Source organism: Macaca nemestrina, chromosome 8, assembly GCF_043159975.1.
Source record: "Macaca nemestrina isolate mMacNem1 chromosome 8, mMacNem.hap1, whole genome shotgun sequence".
Lineage (NCBI taxonomy): Eukaryota > Metazoa > Chordata > Mammalia > Primates > Cercopithecidae > Macaca > Macaca nemestrina.
The window spans coordinates 82,430,117-82,449,070 of NC_092132.1; the positions used below are offsets into that span (position 1 = coordinate 82,430,117).

General features: G+C 39.4%; 1 protein-coding gene across 4 annotated transcripts in view; it reads right to left on the minus strand.

The window, feature by feature from the left end:
• LOC105482223 (sodium/potassium transporting ATPase interacting 3) overlaps positions 1-18,954 on the minus strand; it is a 656,509-nt gene that overhangs the window by 64,845 nt on the left and 572,710 nt on the right. For all 4 annotated transcript variants that reach the window (XM_071068182.1, XM_071068179.1, XM_071068178.1 and 1 more), the window contains exon 5: positions 1,358-1,418. In XM_071068182.1, coding sequence (XP_070924283.1) covers positions 1,358-1,418 — 61 coding nt within the window. The remainder of the gene's footprint in view (positions 1-1,357; positions 1,419-18,954) is intronic.

Genomic DNA, 18,954 nt, shown 5'->3' on the forward strand with positions numbered 1-18,954 from the left:
AGCATTAAATACATGATGCAATTTGTCCGCATGTTTTCACTGCCTGACACTTTTAATCTCAGGGTCTGAGGCTTGGTCAAATAAATTGAGACAAGACCCCATTAGATTCTGGATTCCAACTCATATATCACGCACCACCCATCTATTTGATGGGAAGCATTCATCAGACCCCTTTGAGGTTGTGTTCTGGAAGGAAGTTATAATGGCTAGCTACTTTGCTTCATTTTGTTACAAATTCAAACAATGACTGCAATGCAATCTCTGGTTTGGTTTGGTGTGATTTCTTTATCTAAAATAATTTATTTTTTGAAAGTTAAATTAAACTTTTGAAAGTAAATTAAAATTTTGAAAGTAGGCTGGGCACAGTGGCTCACGTCTGTAATCCCAGCACTTTGAGAGGCTGAGGCGGGTGGATCACGAGGTCAGGAAATCGAGACCATCCTGGCTAACACGGTGAAACCCCGTCTCTACTAAAAATATAAAAAAATTAGCCAGGTGTGGTGGCGGGCGCCTGTAGTCCCAGCTACTGGGGAGGCTGAAGCGGGAGAATGGCGTGAACCTGGGAGGCGGAGCTTACAGTGAGCGCAGATCGCGCCCCTGAACTCCAGCCTCGGTGACAGAGGGAGACTCCGTCTCAAAAAAAACCTTTTTTTTAAAAAAGTAAATTAAAATATGAGTCCCTAACAGAGTTGTGCCAAGAAGTGTCTTATACATCAGCAGGTGCTCAATGAAGGCCGTTTGTTGACCTATGCTGCTAAAGCTCTATTATATAACTACAGGTCATATTAATAAATGTTTTTCCTTTGGGTGTTCCGCTAAAACGTGATGTAGCTTTTAAGTATCCCATTAACTTTTTTTTTTAGCACCTCGTAATTTTTTTTTTTTTTTGCATCTCACCTGGAAGGTTGTAAATTTTAGTTGTTTTTCATTGCATTTTATATAGTTTATATACATATAGATCTTTCTGTAATGTATTATTGTATTGATATCATTACTGTTACTCAGACTTCAAAAGTCTGCCACCAACATGCCTAAAATTGTTAATAGATAAAACAACCGTTGATTGTCTACTCAGCATAATGGTTAGATGTCTGATGAAAAGTTGCTAAGCTATATGACAGCAGTCCTTGGCCTTCTGAGTCTCTGCACGTGCTCTCACAAATTGAGAGTTTCAATATGTAGCGTCACCTTATTTGTGTGCAATTCAGTCTGTCAACTTTTGACTGTAACTTTAGTATGCTGAGTTCAATCATTTAAGACTCCAAATATAAAAGAGTTCATAACCCTGTAATGATTAGTTTTGGAAGCTGTATCTCATTCAAAAGGAACCCACAGGGAGAGAGAAAACAGTACTTACATGTGTCTTCTTCTTCCATGGAAATACTGATCACATAACAGGCATACACAAAACCCACCAACTGCAAAAGGGAAAACATGTGTACCTTAAGAATCTATGCCAAGTTTCCATACTTAAAGAGCCAATATAATCTAATAAAGATAAAAATTTATGAGCAACTTTTAAGAATTTGCAGTAGAAAACACTCTTTTAAAATGATAGCTGTGATTTTAAAAGACCCTTTTCATTTCTATGTAGCCTCAATAGCTTTCTAAAAAGTACACAGAAATGGGGGGAAAAACCAGTTTCTAGACATTTCACTTAGATTGTGATTTGGGACTTACAGTTCTTGTATTTTATAATCGGCAAAGATTATTAAGAAATCCATTTTAAACTTTTGATTTTTTTCTGATGATTGAGCATTTTGTACTAGCACTCATTAACTATAACTATTTTAATTTTTAAAAGCTACAGAAGGAATCAAAACATGTTGCTTATAAATTAAATACCAATCATCTACTTAATTATTTAAAATGCTCTGGGAATGTAAATCATATTTAGATACTAAATTGCTTTGTTAATCATACCACAAAAAAACACATTAACTTGCTGGTGATTCAGTAGTGATAAAATAAAATAGAAGAGATAATTTGTACTTTGGATACTAGTAGTTCAGAGAATAAATGCAGGTGTAGAATTTAACCTCTGCGTTTATGATGCTAAGAGGACGATTTTTATTCCATGGAGCCAAAGACACTGCAATTCCTAGAGGACAAAATTGTCAATGAATCTAGTTCAGTCTAAAAATACTTACTATAAGCACTTCAATAGGCATGAAAAATAGATACTTAATAGCTGCTGTAGTTTATCTTCTTGCCTTTGTTAACATTTGTTTCCACCCTTTACCCCCATTATAAAATAACACTGGGAAAAGAAACTTTTTCTGATAGTCCTGGTGTCAAAGGCTCAAGTTTCCAATGCAGAGAACAAGATTTCTGGGGCTTTTGACTACCCACGTGAATTAGGACCCTAAGCTTGTAATCCATCTCTGGACTGTCTAGACAAAGGTCAAGAAGCTCTGAGAGGATGAGAGGTTAGGGAAACGTTTAGGGTGAGATCTTAGGAGAAGGACTTACAGAGAAATCTGCCAGGGTGCTGATGGCTCCTCCCACCCAGCGGGCACCTCCTCTCACCTCAAGCCAAGTGACGGGGTGCTTCAGAAAGCACTTGGGGAGCTTAATATTTCTTACACTTTGGGAAACATGGGGGCTTGGCAACCAACTCACACTTGGAAGAGTCAAAAGGCAAGAGGCTGTGTCTAGAGTGGTTTTTGGTAGCAGTGTGTGGAGACAGGACTGGGTGGAATCGTCAGGGTAGGATGTGTGTGTGTGCCCTTAGCCTGGGGGTAAGGCCTCTGGAGAGATCTTCCTGTGCTGTTCTGGAGTTGGAGCCATCCCAGAGGACTTCCTGGAAGGGCAGGTGACCTCAGAAAAAGGATGGTGGTACTTTGGCTATAGAAAGCAAGTAGGGGTGCAAAGTGGCAAACCAGGGAGGCTGATCATCCGAGAAACAGGTAGGGATCTTAAAGGAGGGGTGGGGTGGGATTCCGAAGAACCCCTAAAAGCACCCCATGAGAAGAAGCATGAGCGTGTGGAAGCTATCACACCCAGAGAGTATCCCTGCCAGATTACAATGGAACCCGTCATGCTAACACCTTATTCCCTCCTTTTCTCCCATCATTTCTCCTTCTACTTCATCCCCACAATAACGCAGAGGAACAGGGAGAGAAGTGGAGTGAGAAGAGGAGGAGGCAGTGCTGTGTTCCCTCCTCTCTGCAAATCTGCAAGCTGAAATCAGGCCCAAGCTGAGCGGGAGAGTTTTTAAGTGGATGAGAATTTGCAGTGACCTGGACTAGATATTTAATATCTCTGAGGAGCTAAAAGAGCTATAAATTCTGCTTGAAATATGATCCAAAGGGTGAGATGAAACAAAGCCGTAATATGTACTTGAAGGGGCAGTGAGAGAACAAACAAAATTGCCTTTTGACTGTATTCTACCAACCCATTCAGTAAACCAGTTACATACACAAGAAACGGCCCCTAATCCCATCACTAATAACTGTACAATAGATTTCTTTCCAATCTTTCTCTCTTGTAGTTGCTATGTATCACTTATACTCGTATGACCCAAGTTTATACTCTCCATAAGCTTAATTATTAATGACTACGTAAATTTGTATTATTTAAATATACTGCTATGTATTAATGTTTTATTATTGAAAGTTGTTTTCAAGTTATAAATAATATTGTGAAAAATATTAATGCTTTTCCTGAATTTTTGATGATCTGATTCCCAGAGGTAAAATTATTATTGCAGAAGTGCCATTGAATATTTTTATGACTATTTTTTATACATTATTGGTTTTCAGAAAGTTTGTATCATCTATCCTACCACAGCAGTGACTGACAATGCTTGCTTTTCCGTACCATAGGATAGCTCCACTTAAAAATACATGCCAAGAAAATAAACAGAATGGCATCCCTTCATTTATTTATTTTTGCAATAGTTCTCTTTCATCTAACATATTTTCATATTTTATTAGTCATTTATGTTTTTTCTTTTGTGAATGACCTCAGAAGTTCTTTGCCCATTTATTAACTTGATCTTGTTCTCGTTAATTTATATGAGGTCTTATGGGGGAAAGCCTTTGCTGTATTTGTTGCAAATTTTGTTTCTTTATGTTAGCCTGTGATAGTGATGATGCCATAATGTGGGGACATTTTATTACTAAACTGTATATTAGAAGGCATTTGCCAGCAAACAACTTTCTAGTTCTTGGTGGGTTCTCCCTTAGGGGTATGTGTGTATATGTGTATACCCGGAAGCATGCATACGTGTAAATCAGGAACTCTCTTGCATTAGTCTTCTGCTGTTGCTGTAAGAGATTGCTGCAAACTTAGTGGCTTAAAACAACACCAATCTTACAGTTCTGAAGGTCAGGTGTCTGAAATGGGCCTTATGAGGCTAAAATCAAGGTGTCAGCAGGACTGTACTCCTAGAAGATCTGGCAAACTCTGTTTCCTTGCCTTTTTCAGCCACAAAAGGATGCCTGCATTCCTTAGCTGCAGCGGCTGATTCTGTCTCAGGCTGCCCTCTCCCTGGTCCTTCCTTCCCCTCCTTCCTGTCTTGCTGTTAAGGATGTTGAACACACCTGGACAACTTAGGACAATCCCTCCGTGTTAAGGTCACATGATTATCAATCAATTTTATCTGCAACCTTTATTCATTCCCCTTTGCCATGTGCAGTGATTTATTCACAGGTTCCAGAGATGAGGATGTGGAAATCTTTAGGGAACTGTTATTCTGCCTATCACATCTGCCTATCACATGTGAACTCATATTTAGACTCACAGCAGGTTCTGCACAATTTAGGCCACAGTGGAGATGGAGAAATGACACTGAGAAAATTACTTAAATCTTACACAGGAACAGAAAACCAAACACCTCATGTTCTCACTCATTAGTGGGAGGTGAAGAATGGGAACACATGGACACATGGAGGGAAATATCACACACCAGGGCCTCTGGGGGGCAAGGAGAAGGGAGAGCATCAGGACAAATACCTAATACATGCGGGGCTTAAAACCTAAATGACAGGTTGATGGGCGCAGCAAGCCACCATGGCACGTGCATACCTATGTAACAAACCTGCATGTTCTGCACGTGTATCCCAGAACTTAAAGTGTAATAGCAAAACAAAACAAAACAAAAAGATTAAAGTAACCACTGAAAAAACTTAAAAAAAGAAAATTACTTAAGTTTTAATGTATGAAGTATGATTATGACATCCTAATTTTAAAAAATGATGAGAGGAAAATTTGACAAGTCACAATTCATAGCAATCCATTCTTGTCAGCAAATGCCATCTTTTAATATTGGGAAGAAAACTATGATCATCAATTTGGTGTTTTTACATCTAGTCTATGTTTTCTCATCCTACCTACAAATATAAATCCTAACAGCAGAACATAGTTATTTAATTAATTTATTTAACTTTTATTTTAGGTTTGGGGTTACGTGTGAAGGTTTGTTACATAGGCAAACACGTGGCAGGGGGTTTGTTGTACAGATTATTTCATCACACAGGTATTAAGTCCAGTACCCAATAGTTATCTTTTCTGCTCCTCTTCTTCCTCCCATCCTCCATCCTCAAGTAGACCCCAGTGTCTATTGTTTCCTTCTTTGTGTTCATAAGTTCTTATCATTTAGCTCTCATTTGTAAGTGAGAACATGTGGTATTTGGTTTTCTGTTCCTGCATTAGTTTGCTAAGGAAAATAGCCTCCAGCTCCGTCCATTTTCCCACAACATATATGATTTCATTATTTTTTATGGCTGCATAGTATTCCATGGTGTATATGTACCACAATTTCTTTATCCAGTCTATCATTGATGGACATTTGGGTGGATTCCATGTTTTTACTATTGAGAATAGTGCAGCAATAAACATAGGCATGCATGTCTCTTTATAATAGAGTGATTTATATTGCTTTGGGTATACACCCAGTAACAGGATTGCTGGATTGCATGGTAGTTCTGCTTTTTGCCCTTTGAGGAATTGCCACACTGATTTTCACAATGATTGACCTAATTTACACTTCCACCAAAAGTGTATAAGCAGATCATCATAATTATTTGAAACAGCACATTTCAAACAGTTTTCTTGACAATTTCAAATTCTGGGAGTATTGTCTTTTCACTTTGATTAGATCATTGTTGTTTTTATTTTGCATTGTACCTGACAGCGAGCTTGTACTAGGAGGACACACGTCAACTCTGCTATTAAAAAAATTCATACATGTCCATAATTAGTTTTATCTTTAATGCATGGATTCTTCCAAGAAAACATCTATGCCACTTGAAATTTTGTGAACATTAGTTTTCTTAAAAACAGATAATACAATCTGTAAATCTACTAAACCCTGCACAGAGATTGTAATTCATCTCAATACACCCAACACAATCGTCACTGCTAACTGCATTACACTATGGAGTTTTGCTCCCCCACAGGCTACTGCTCGCATAGTCATGCATCACATAACAACATTTCCATCAGTGATGAACCACATAAATAATGGTGGTTTCATGAAATTATAATGGGGCTGAAAAATTCCTATTGACATCGTAGCTATTGTGACATCATAGCACATGCAACACTCACATATTTGTGTTAATGCTGTTGTAAACAAATCTACTGCACTGCCAATCATATAAAAGTATAGCAAACACAAATACGTAGAGTATATAATACTTGATATTGATAGTGAGCAGTGATGCTACTGGTTTATGTTTTTATACTATACTTCTTACTGTAGAGTGTACTCCTTCTACCTGGAAAAAAAAAAAAAAGTTCAATGCAAAACAGCCTCAGGCAGGTCCTTCAGAAGGTGTTTCAGAAGGCATTGTTATCATAGGAGATGACAGCTTCATGCCTGTTATTGCCAGTGAAAACCTTCCCATGAAAGAGGATATGGAGGGAGAAGACAGCGATATTGATGATACTGACCCCAGAGATACTGATGATTAGACTGAGGCTAATGTGTGTGTTTGGATCTCAGTTTTTTCTTTTCTTTACTTTTCTTTTTTTTTTTCTTTAAGACAGAGTTTCGCTCTTGTTGCCTAGGCTGGAGTGCAATGGCGCAATCTCAGCTCACCAGAACCCCTGCCTCCTAGGTTCAGAGGATTCTCCTGCCTCAGTCTCCTGAGTTGCTGGGAGTACAAGCATGCACCACCATGCCCGACTAATTGTGTATTTTTAGTAGAGACGGGATTTCTCCATGTTGGTCAGGCTGGTCTCGAACTGCCGACCTCATGTTATTCACCTGCCTCGGCCTCCCAAAGTGCTGGAATTAGAGGCGTGAGCCACCGTGCCCAGCTGGATCTTAGTTTTTAACAAAGAAGTTTAAAAAGTTAAAAAAAAATTAATAGAAAAGGGTTTATAAATAGGATGTAAAGAAAAAATATTTTTGTACAACTGCACAAGGTCTATGTGTTTGTGTTATAAGCTAAGTGCTATTTTAAGAGTGAAAAAGTTCTTTAAAAAGTTTATAAACTAAAAAAGTTACAGTAAGCTAAGATGAATTTGTTATTGAAGAAAGTAAATTTAAAAAAATAAATGTAGTATAGCCTAAGTGTACAGTGATTATAGTCCACAGCAGTGTTGAGTAACATCCTAGGCCTTCACATGCACCAACCACTCCCTCACCAACTCACCGAGAGCAACTTCCAGTCCTGCAAGCTCCAACTATGGTAAGTGCCATATACAGGCTTATCCACTTTTACGTGTTATACCATATTTTTACTGCACTTCTTCTATATTTAGATACGTAAATACTTACCATTGTGTTACAATTGCCTATAGTATTCAGTACAGTAACAGTGCTATAGAGGTTTGCAGCCTAGGTGTGTAGTAGGCTACACCACCTAGGTCTGTGTAAGTAAACTCTGTGATGTTCCCACAATGATGAAATCGCCTAAGGCCGCATTTCTCAGAATTTATCCCGGTAGTTAAGTAACATGAGACCTTCTGGCATATAGGCCTAGTAAGGCTACCAGTGTTAAACTATAAGTCAGATATTGTTACTAGCTAATGTTCCTTAGGTTTTTAGATAAAAATAAATAGAAAAAGAAGCTGCAACTTCCTATGCTTCCACGGATTATCCTGTGCATCCCTTTCAATACATGCATTTTCTGTTGTTATTTTGTGTACCTCTTTGAATTCATTACTTTGGGGGGCTTACTTCGAAGATGATCCTTTAGCTTGAAAAATAGTTCAGTAAGTTTGGGCGACATGAGTTCTAGTGTCATAAATATTGATAAATCAGATTTCTTTTGAAATCTAAGGAGCTAGACCAAGCAGCAGCCAGGCAGATCAAGATTCTCTTCCTATCCACTGTGACTAAAATGACTGACACTCTGGATTTTCTTTCAGTGGCACTGCAAGGAAGGAGAAGGATAGTAGCAGAATGGAGGAATCAGGCTGCAATGGAAAATTTCTGTACAAGGAGTTCTGTTGTTTTGCATACAGACAGAAATTTAGATGAGGCATTGCGAATTCTATGTTGGAAGTTGCTTATTGGATAGTAAGCCTATAGTTGCTTGATAGTTTTTTTGTATTGCAATGATTATCCCTCCACAACAAACTCAGGTAAGTTAAATCTCACAAATCATTATTTTTTCATCTATATAGGTGAGAAGTAAGCAAAGATATATCAAAATGTTTTGATTGAGTACTATGGGATTTTTCCAGTGTAAAGCTAAAGTCTTCATGATAGCTCAATGCCACAATGAATATTATTTTCTAATGTTCTAATATATTGCCTCCCCTCTGTTTTTGGAAAAAATATAATACTTCTACCCACACCTTTATATTGAATTAAAGTAAATTATTCTTTTGTCTTTTTTGATGTTTTTCAATATGAGAATGATGCCTAAAGTGTATATTAGCATATTGTTAGCCTCTTTGACAGGACATATGTATTTCGGTGTTTTCTAATATTGGCTCATTCAATTTGTCATGCTAGAGTCCATCAGCATTTACTGTTTGATCCATTGGCATTTACTGGAAGAAAGGCCAGAGGATTGATGAGAACGTCTCTTGAGAACAAACTCAGTCATGCTGATACATTGCTTTCACATATCAATATATAGAGTTGATTTGATGGAGTTGAGCCTGGAAATCCAACAGGAGACCAATTTCCCTTGAAAAAAAAAATCCTATCCCGATGGAAGAATCTTGACCCGAAACTAAGTGTATACTACCCTCTACTAGTTTATCTTTCCACTGTTGTAAGAGGACTGGAAATTGTTAACTGTTAGTAGTTGAACTATATATTATTTTGTTATATATTCACACATTTAAGGAAAAAAATCTAGGTACCCTCTAAGAAATCTTTATAATAGAAAATAAAATTGTATTTGTTGCAGGAAATCTTTATGTGATTTTAATGCACACTTTCTTCTAGGCTAAAAAGAAAGATGTTGACCAGATGACTAACATTGAAAAATAAATGCAAACTTTGCAGTATTTATTTTATCCTTCAAGTAAGTACAGTTGAAATTCAAAGAGAGGTTTGGGAGGAGGATGAGGCATTAAGCAAGTTATGTATGAGAAGATGGTTATAGATGAACTTTTATGAAGGCAAAAGAGAGTAAGCTCTTTGGATATTTTTTTCAGAAATATGTGTTTACTTAAGTTCTATGCAACTTATACTTTTTTCTCATAGTTTTAAGACCATGGATTATTCTAAAAATATTGATTTAACTGCATTTTCTGAAAAGATTCATTGTCTATGTGCTAAAGAGAACTGGTCAATTTATTTATTTTTACTTTTCCAAATAACTAGTCTTTTGATGGACAGAAAGTAAGGTCAGTTTCTTAATATGGAAGCATGTTATGCCTCCCTATCCAGTGAATATTTTCTTACTGATAAATGTGGGAATGTACAATTTTAAAAGAACAGAGCAATGTATAGCAAGAAAAAATTTGTTAGATCTAATTATTCACTAATGGACCTTAATATTGTCTTGATAGATGACATGAAAGAATTTTTGGCCAGGCAATTGAGACAGACAGTACCATTAGCTGAAAACAATAAGACGATGACATGCCATGCTAGAAATATTAAATCATTCTTCAAGTCCTCAAACAGAATTTGGAACCATAATCTCAATATTATTATAAATGAATTAATTAAAACTTTCCTTTTACTTTTGCCTTATTGATGGGCACACTCATAAAATATTTATTCCAAAAATTACTTTTGTTATTGTGATTAACCAAACTGCTGCTTAATTAATAATGTTACCCTCATGAGAAACTGTCTAGACATCATGTTAATAAGCAATTTGTAGATGACTGACTGTTGTGTAGTTCTTGATTTCCCAGAATTTGAATTTAAATAGTCCCTGTGGCTTTCTGCTTGTCTACAAGAAGTGGAAAATGTATTCTTGCCAATAACAAACACATACAAAGTAAATAACATCAGCATAACAATCTTGATTATCTCTGCTTTTAATAAAGTTTTAAAAAGAATCATTCATGGCTCAAGCCTGTAATCCCAGCACTTTGGGAGGCCGAGACGGGCGGATCACAAGGTCAGGAGATCGAGACCATCCTGGCTAACATGGTGAAACCCCGTCTCTACTAAAAATACAAAAAACTAGCCGGGCGAGGTGGCGGGCGCCTGTAGTCCCAGCTACTTGGGAGGCTGAGGCAGGAGAATGGCGTAAACCCGGGAGGCGGAGCTTGCAGTGAGCTGAGATCCGGCCACTGCACTCCAGCCTGGGCGACAGAGCGAGACTCTGTCTCAAAAAAAAAAAAAAAAAAAAGAATCATTCATTTTAAGGACACCTTCTGTCTTCTCTCACTAAAGGTATCCATTTCTGTAGTTATATAATTTAAAATAACTTTCTTCTCTATATTGTAAATTCTGACAGCATACTTTCCATCTTCTTTGATATATTTACTTAATGCAAATGACATAAAACTACATTCTAACTCCACTTTTTGTTAAGAGATTGATTATTTTTTTGCAAACAGAATTTGTATGTGGGGTTGGTTTGTTTTGACCTGCAGGCCTTGTATAAGAATTGACTAGATTAGGTTTCACATCTGTAGATACTAGGAGGATAATCACTGGCTGTGTGTCCTGCTAGTTGTGAATCTTACTAAGAATGAATTAAAAAATTGAGTCATCCCTGAAATCATGTGTCTTTAGTGGCCACTTTTATGTGAAATAGATGGATAAAAAAAGCTCATCCAGGGAACTCAGAGAAGAGAGGATTGCTGGACTTGAAGAAAGACAGAAGGATCCCTGAACAACATAACTCCCCAATCACTCTCCTGTTTCCCCACATTCACACCAACATTGACGTCTTAAAGCTTAAGAGAATCCTTAAGGAATGATAGAAGTTTCTCTATTTAATACATGGTGTATTAGTCTGTTCTCATGCTGTTAATAAAGACATACCTAAGACTGGGTAATTTACAAAGGAGAGAGGTTTAATGGACTCACAGCTTCATTGCTAAGGAGGCCTCACAATCATGGCAGAAGGCAAAGGTGGAGAAACGTCATGTCTTACATGGCAGGAGGCAAGAGAGTGTGTGCAGGGGAACTCCCCTTTATAAAACCATCAGATATTATGAGACTTATTCACTATCATGAGAACAGCATGGGAAAGACCCACAGTCAAGATTCAACTATCTCCCACTGGGTCCCTGCCATGACATGTGGGAATTACGGGAGCTATAATTCAAGATGAGATTTGGATGGGGACACAGCCAAACCATAACATTCCACTCCTGGCCCAAATATCATGTCCTCACATTTCAAAATGAATCATGCCTTCTCAACTGTCCCTGAGAGTCTTAATGCATTTCAGCATTAACCCAAAAGTCCAGAGTCCAAAGTATCATCTGAGACAAAGCAAGTCCCTTCCACCTATGAGCCTGTAAAATCAAAAACAAGTTAGTTACTTCCAAGATACAATGGAGATACAGGCATTGGGTAAATACTCCTGTTCCAAATGGGAGAAATTGACCAAATAAAGGGGCTACAGGCCCCTTGGAAGTCCAAAATCCAGTGGGGCAGTAGGCTCCAAAATGATCTCCTTTGACTCCATGTCTCACATACAGGTCACACTGATGCAAGGGGTGGGTTCCCATGGTCTTGAGCAGCTCCACAGCTGTGGCTTTGCAGGGTATCACCCCCATCCTGGCTGCTTTCATAGACAGACGTTGAGTGTCTGTGGATTTTGTAGGTCTATGGTGCAAGCTGTCAGTGGATCTACCATTCTGGGGTCTGAAGGACAGTGGCCCTCTTCTCATAGCTCCACTAGGCATTGCCCCAGTGGGGACTCTGTGTGGGGATTCCCACTGCACATTTCCCTTCTGCACTGCACCAGCAGAGGTTCTCCACAAGGGCTCTGCTCCTGCAGCACACCTCTGCCTGGACATCCAGGTATTTCCATACATCCTCTGAAATCTAGGTGGAAGTTCTCAAACCTCAATTCTTAACTTCTGTGCCCCTGCAGGCCCAATACCATGTGTAAGTTGTCAAGGCTTGGGGCTTGCACCCTCTGAAGCAACAGTCTGAGCTGTACATTGGCCCCTTTTAGCCACAACTGGGATGAAGGGCACCAAGTCTCAAGACTGTACAAAGCAGCAAGGCCCTGGGCCCAGCCCATGAAACCATTTTTTCCTTTGAGGCCTACCAGCTTGTTATGGGAGGGGCTGCTATGAAGACCTCTGAAATGCCCTGGAGACATTTTCCCCATTGTCCCAGCAATTAACATTTGACTTCTTATACAAATTTCTGCAGCCAGCTTGAATTTCTCCTCAGAAAATGGGTTTTGCTTTTGTATTGCATCATCAGCCTGCAAATTTTTTGAACTTTATTGCTCTGCTTCCCTTTTAAACACAAGTTCCAATTCCAAACTATATCTTTATTAATACATAAATACATTAATATGTAACAGCACCCAAATCACCTCTTAAATGCTTTGCTGCTTAGAAATTTCTTCTGTCTGATACCCTAAATTATAGCTCTCAAGTTCAAAGATCTACAGATCTCTAGGGAAGGGGCAAAATGCCACCAGTCTCTTTGCTAAAACATAGAAAGAGTCACCTTAATTTTACTTTCCAACAAGTTCCTCATCTCCATCTGAGACTACTCAACCAGGACTTCATTGTCCATATCACTATCAGCATTTTGAACAAAGCTATTCATAAGTCTCTGGGGAGTTCCAAACTTTTTCATACCTTCCTGTCTTCTGAGCCCTTCAAACTCTTCCAATCTCTTCCTGTTACCTAGTTTCAAAGTTGCTTCCACATCTTTTGGTACCTTTACAGAAGTACGCCACTCCTGGTACCAATTTACTGTATTAGTCTGTTCTCACATTGCTAATAAAGACCTATTACCCAATACTGGGTAATTTATAAAGGAAAGAGATTTAATTGACTCACAGTTGCACATGGCTGAGGAGGCCTCACAATCATGATGGAAGGCAAAGGATGAGCAAAGTCATGTCTTACATGGCGGCATGCAAGATATCGTGTGCAGGGAAACTCCCCTTTATAAAACCATCAGATCTCATGAGACTTATTTACTATCATGAGAACAGCATGGAAAAGTCCCACTCCCATGATTCAATTATCTCCCATCGGGTCCCTCCCATGACACGTGGGAATTATTGGAGCTACAATTCAAGATGAGATTTGGGTGGGGACACGGTCAAACCATATCGCACAGGTTCTACAATGCTGCTCGTTAGTTATTGTTTCCTCAAGTTCAAAATGACTCTATGAAATCCTTCACCAAGGCTGCATATGGGAGGCAGACAGAGACTGACACACTGCTCTGTGTGGAGCTTTATTCCAATGAAAGTCATTAAGCTGAACATTTGTGAATAGAAAGCTTCCATATGTAACATATTTGGGTTAAGGTATTAAGTAACTTCTAAGAGAAAGCATAGCTACCTCATGTCAGAAACTTTGCAGGGATTTTACCCTACTTATAAATTAACAAATTAGTCTATTACTGTTCCATGGGTGCTGGGTCAGAAACAAAGGAGTTTTACTCACAATGCAGAGGGCAACACAAGTTTCATATATCTTTTCTCCATTTATCATGCTTCTTGGGCCTTGATGGATGCGTGTACACCTGTGGGTTGTGTTATTGGGAAGAAATTCTGTGCTGTTCTCACAGTAAGGCGAATCCAGCCTACTTTCTGTGGGGGTGTGATGGGGAAGAAGTTAATTCATCCCTGAAGGTAGCTTGATGAAAGCACAATGCTGAGAAATTCTCAGGTAAACAGCAATGACACATGTAGAGGTTAACAGAATATCTGTAGATGGTATTTAAAGCCATGTGACTGAATTAGATCACTAAGGAAGTGAGTGAAGTCAGAGAAGGGGTCCATGGATGAAGTTCTGGAGCATCATAACATTCAGCAATTGGAGAGAAGACTAGAAACCAGCAAAAGAGACGGAAAAGGACTGACAAGAGAAGTATGAGGGGTACAGAAATGGAGGCTATTGGACGTGTTAAAGGTCTCTGATAGGTTAAGAACAATGACTGAGCATTGAACAGTGTACTGGACAAGTGGAAGACATCAGTGGTCTTAATGATGGTCATTCTGGTGGAGAGAAGGACAAAAATTCAATCAGAGCAGGTTCAACAGAAAATAAAATGTTAACAGTTCTTTCAAGGAGTTTTACTGAAAGAGGAGGAGAAAAAGGAGAGTTGCTGGAGAAAAATATGAAGTCAGTGAGGTTTCTTTATTTTTTAAAAGATGAGTTTTATAGCAATTATAGCATATTTGAATTTTGATGGTAATAAACACTTTCTTAAATCTTTATTCACAATTGGAGGTAGGTACTCAATAACAAAGATTATTTCACAGGTGCAAGTGCACATGCACTTGTTATACACTTCCAGCCCCTTTATGATCCAGCTTCAGCCTGGCTCCAAGGCTTAACTTCCACTCTCCTCTGCCATGCATCTGTACTCCAACTCCCTGAGTACACCCCATTATTTGCTTGCCCGTGACCCCTCACCCTGTTCTCATATCTCTGCATGCACAAACCCTCTCATTCTTTAAGCCCAGTTGTAAATGTCACTTTCTTTGATTTCTTTAGTTGATCCATCTCTAGTCTGAACAGTCTCTACACTTTGTTCTTATATCTGTAATGGCAGCTTCAAAGTACTGCTTAGTATCACAGCATTGTGTCCATTCATTATCTTCTAAGTAGGTTCTGGAAGGCAGGAACTACCCTCTGAGAGACCTGATGCAAAGGTTGTGTCCTCTGAGAGTCCTGCCCCACCTCCATCAGACCCAAGTCTCACCTTGAATTGTAATAATCCCCAAGCTTCTTCCTCTACTTTGACACATTATCATACTCCTCGAATAAAGCACATTTCGCATGGTGATTATACTTATTTACATGTTTGTCTCTACTATGAAGCTCTTCCAGGATGAGAGCTTTTTCTCAATTCAACTGTGCATTTCTAACACTTAGCACTGCCTGCTAAGAAGAATGTATTCATCAAATGTTTCTGAATGAATAAATGATGAGAAGAATTGCATTGCAAAGTGAGATAGGGGAGGAAAACCAGTATGTCTGAAATATAGTGGATGAATTTCAGAACTCCAGCATGGTAGCAATCCTGAAGTTCCCTCGTGGGTCACCATGTTGCTCAGCCACTGTAAACTCCAGCTCTGCTTGTGTGCATCAGAGTTATTGCCATGATTCAATAAGTTCTCCAGATTTTTGCTGCTTTGCTTTGATATTGTTTGGATCATGCACTAAACATGAGAACAAGTCAATGATTATATAATACCATCTTTAACAGATGGATGAAGTATAAACATGTGGAAAGAAAAGGGATATTAGAGTCTTTTCGCTTACGGGTTAACATTGGTTGATTTTACATGAAACCAAACATTTGAAAGATATTAAAAATAACTATGGATATTTCAGAATGCATACTGCTTCTATCACTGGGGAGAGAGAAATAATATGACAGGATAAGACTTTTCCAGCCACTCTGTTGAACTGATACAGCAGTTGTCATCAGGCAGGCAGTGTTCCAACCCTCATAGCAAGCCTAAATTCAGCATACTCTCTTGTCCTAAGTCAGGATGATAAACGATGGAATGTCCAGATGCATAACATGTGGCTACTAATTTGGGAAACTTTCAAGTCCATCTTCTAAGGGGTTGAGGGCTCAGCTTTGTCCAAGGTTTCACCTTCAGTTTTGGGTTGGACAGTGATATGGTTTGGCTCTGTGTCTAAATCTCACTTTGAGTTGTAATAATCCCCATGTGTCAAGGGTGGGACCAGGTGGAGATAATTGAATCATGGGGATGATTTCCCCCACGCTGTTCTCATGATAGTGAATGAGTCCCCATGAGATCTGGTGGTTTTATCAGGGGCTTCCCCCTTCTCTCGACACTCATTCTCTCTCCTGCCACGCTGTGAAAAGGTGCCTTCTGCCATGATTGTAAGTTTCCTGAGGCTTCCCTAGCCATGCTGAACTGTGAGTCAATTAAACCTCTTTCTTTGATAAATTACCCAGTCTTGGGTATTTCTTCATAGCAGTGTGAGAACACATTAATACAGGCAGCATATTTATCCTTCCTTATTCTAGAGGGCTTATCAAAAACTCTGAGACTGAAGAAGAGGCAGCAGGTGGACAGTTTCATCTCCCCATGCTTTGTGGCCACATTTCTTTTTCTATGGCTCCCGAGACGGCCCTTTGGTGCGACAGTCACCCGGGCCCCTCTGTGCTCTCTTGTGTGGCCAGCGGAATGGAAGTCTAGGCTCTTAGGATCCTCAAGGGAAGAAGTCTTAGGAAAGACTGGCCTCTTATTTATTTGGATCACTCTGGGGAGAGTGTGACTCCCAGTAATACCTAATCTGTTTGTTTTTAATCAAGCTGCTCCTACTGTTCCTTCAGGAATCCAGAATTAGAGCTGCATCTTTTATGGAAGTGTCCTATGCCAAGTGAAGCCTGAAATTATGTGAAGACATTTGGTTCATTCTCCTAAGAGTCCCACTGGCACCCTGGACTCCAAATGAATCAATGAATATGGAAATAAGTTGTTTTCTCCACGATGACCATAAAAATTCACAACAGCAGCAGCATCACATTTATTCAAGCTCTGGGGATTTACTGCCCTTATGTGTATGGGAAGCACTTGTGGAGACAGCTTCAAAATGAAAAACAAATGATTTGCTGGCCTCTACCAAGGAAGATAAGACTTTCAATGACATATCTTCTGTGATACAGACACTCTGCACACACTAGCTCAGCAATATCATGGAGGACATCAATGTTACCCTGACTCACAAAGAACCTTGTTCTAAGATAATGCATTTCTGGTGGCAAGTCATTAAGGAATAAGAATGTTGTCTAAGATTTTTTTATTTTTTGTAAAGGGGCCTATTTAAGTAGATCATTTCATATAGGACTTTTCTAAGTGTGCCTTGCCAAATTCAATAATTCTTCAATGGTGTTATGTGACTAGTTTGATAGGGTCATTATATCTGAGTGTTATGGGGTCATTTGAAGAAAAATACTTCCATCAAGGAAAAATTCCATCTAATCTTTACCCGTTTACAATCCAAAATGTAAACTAGAAGAGAATTCATAAATGTGTCACTTGACTACGGGTATATCTTGAGGATAGAGAGTTGTTTTTGTCGTGTCAGAATGTGACAGGTAAGGTCTTGGGTTGGGTTGAGTATACATGTCTTTGTGGCTATGGGGACTTATAAATTATCTAGGTTACACTGAGCTCTGCCTCCTCCATGCTTGATCGTTTAAATGCAGTCAGACCCAAGGAACTGGAGTAAAAGTTGGGCTTGGGCAGGAGCCCTTGGCCTGTGTCTATTCAGGCTGACCTCAGATTTGCTTATTCAACCTCTGTTCCATATTCCCATCTTGAGCTATTGACATCAGCTTCTAGCTACTCAAAACCCTTGTTCTTACCACTCATTTTGAATCTGGTTTCTGGCTTACTAGAGCATTTGGACTCTTTTTGTGCCCCTTCCACCTTGGGGCACCCTCGGTATTTCACGAAACATATTTGTGCCAATGGATCGCCATATACAGATTTCCACAGAACCACATAACCCAGCAGTAGGTGTTCATCTCCAGGTTGTATGCATTGAGAGCTGAGGTCCCCAGAGCGCCTACTGGGAGGCCGTGGATGGCAGAGCAGCTGTGCTCTGATCCCCATGCTTAGGCATTCAGGCACCACCCTGTGGACATATAGACTGGCATGTCCACCCCCTGCCTGTCTGTTTGTCACTGAGCAGCTGACTTAGCCAATAAGGAGCTATTGAGGGTATGTTTTTTGCAAATGGCAATGTCTGGAGCCCTTTCTGTTGCAGGTGCTGTTCCTGCCATCCAGTGAGTCATGGTAAATTCAGTAGACTGTTCAGCCCCTCGATGCAGAAAAAGCCACATACAGAAACATGGAGTTTATAGATCTCAGGAGAATCTAACAGAAAGACAGGCATTCCTCTATCCATATGTGTTTGTGGAAGTTGAGAGATGTTTCGTAATAGGGAAACCTGCTTTTCTGTAATTGAATGGTGTTTCATGGCCTTCCTAACTTGTGGGAAGTATGTAAAAGTCCTACCTAGTGAAATGTGGCAGATGCTGTGATCTGCTGAATCAGCAGATGGAGTCCATGACATCTAATTCCACTGCCTTGCACAAGAGTCAAAATTAGACTGATGATGCTGTAGGCCCAGCTCTGAGAAGGCCCCAAGGTGTTATGTGTGAGAAACTGGCCACAGTATCAGCTTTCTCTCTCTCTCTCTCTCTCTCTCTCTCTTTTTTTTCTTAAGATAGAGCGTCTTGCTGTGTTTTCCAGGCTAAACTTGAACTCCTGGACTCAAGCAACCCTCCTGCCTCAGCTTCCCAAGTGGTAAGTAGCTCATACTGGAGGCCCATACCACCGCTCCCAGTTCAGTACCATCTTTCACAACTGATAGACCTTTGAGTGAGGCCCATTGTGTAGCCTACGACCTGCCCATCCTCTGTCA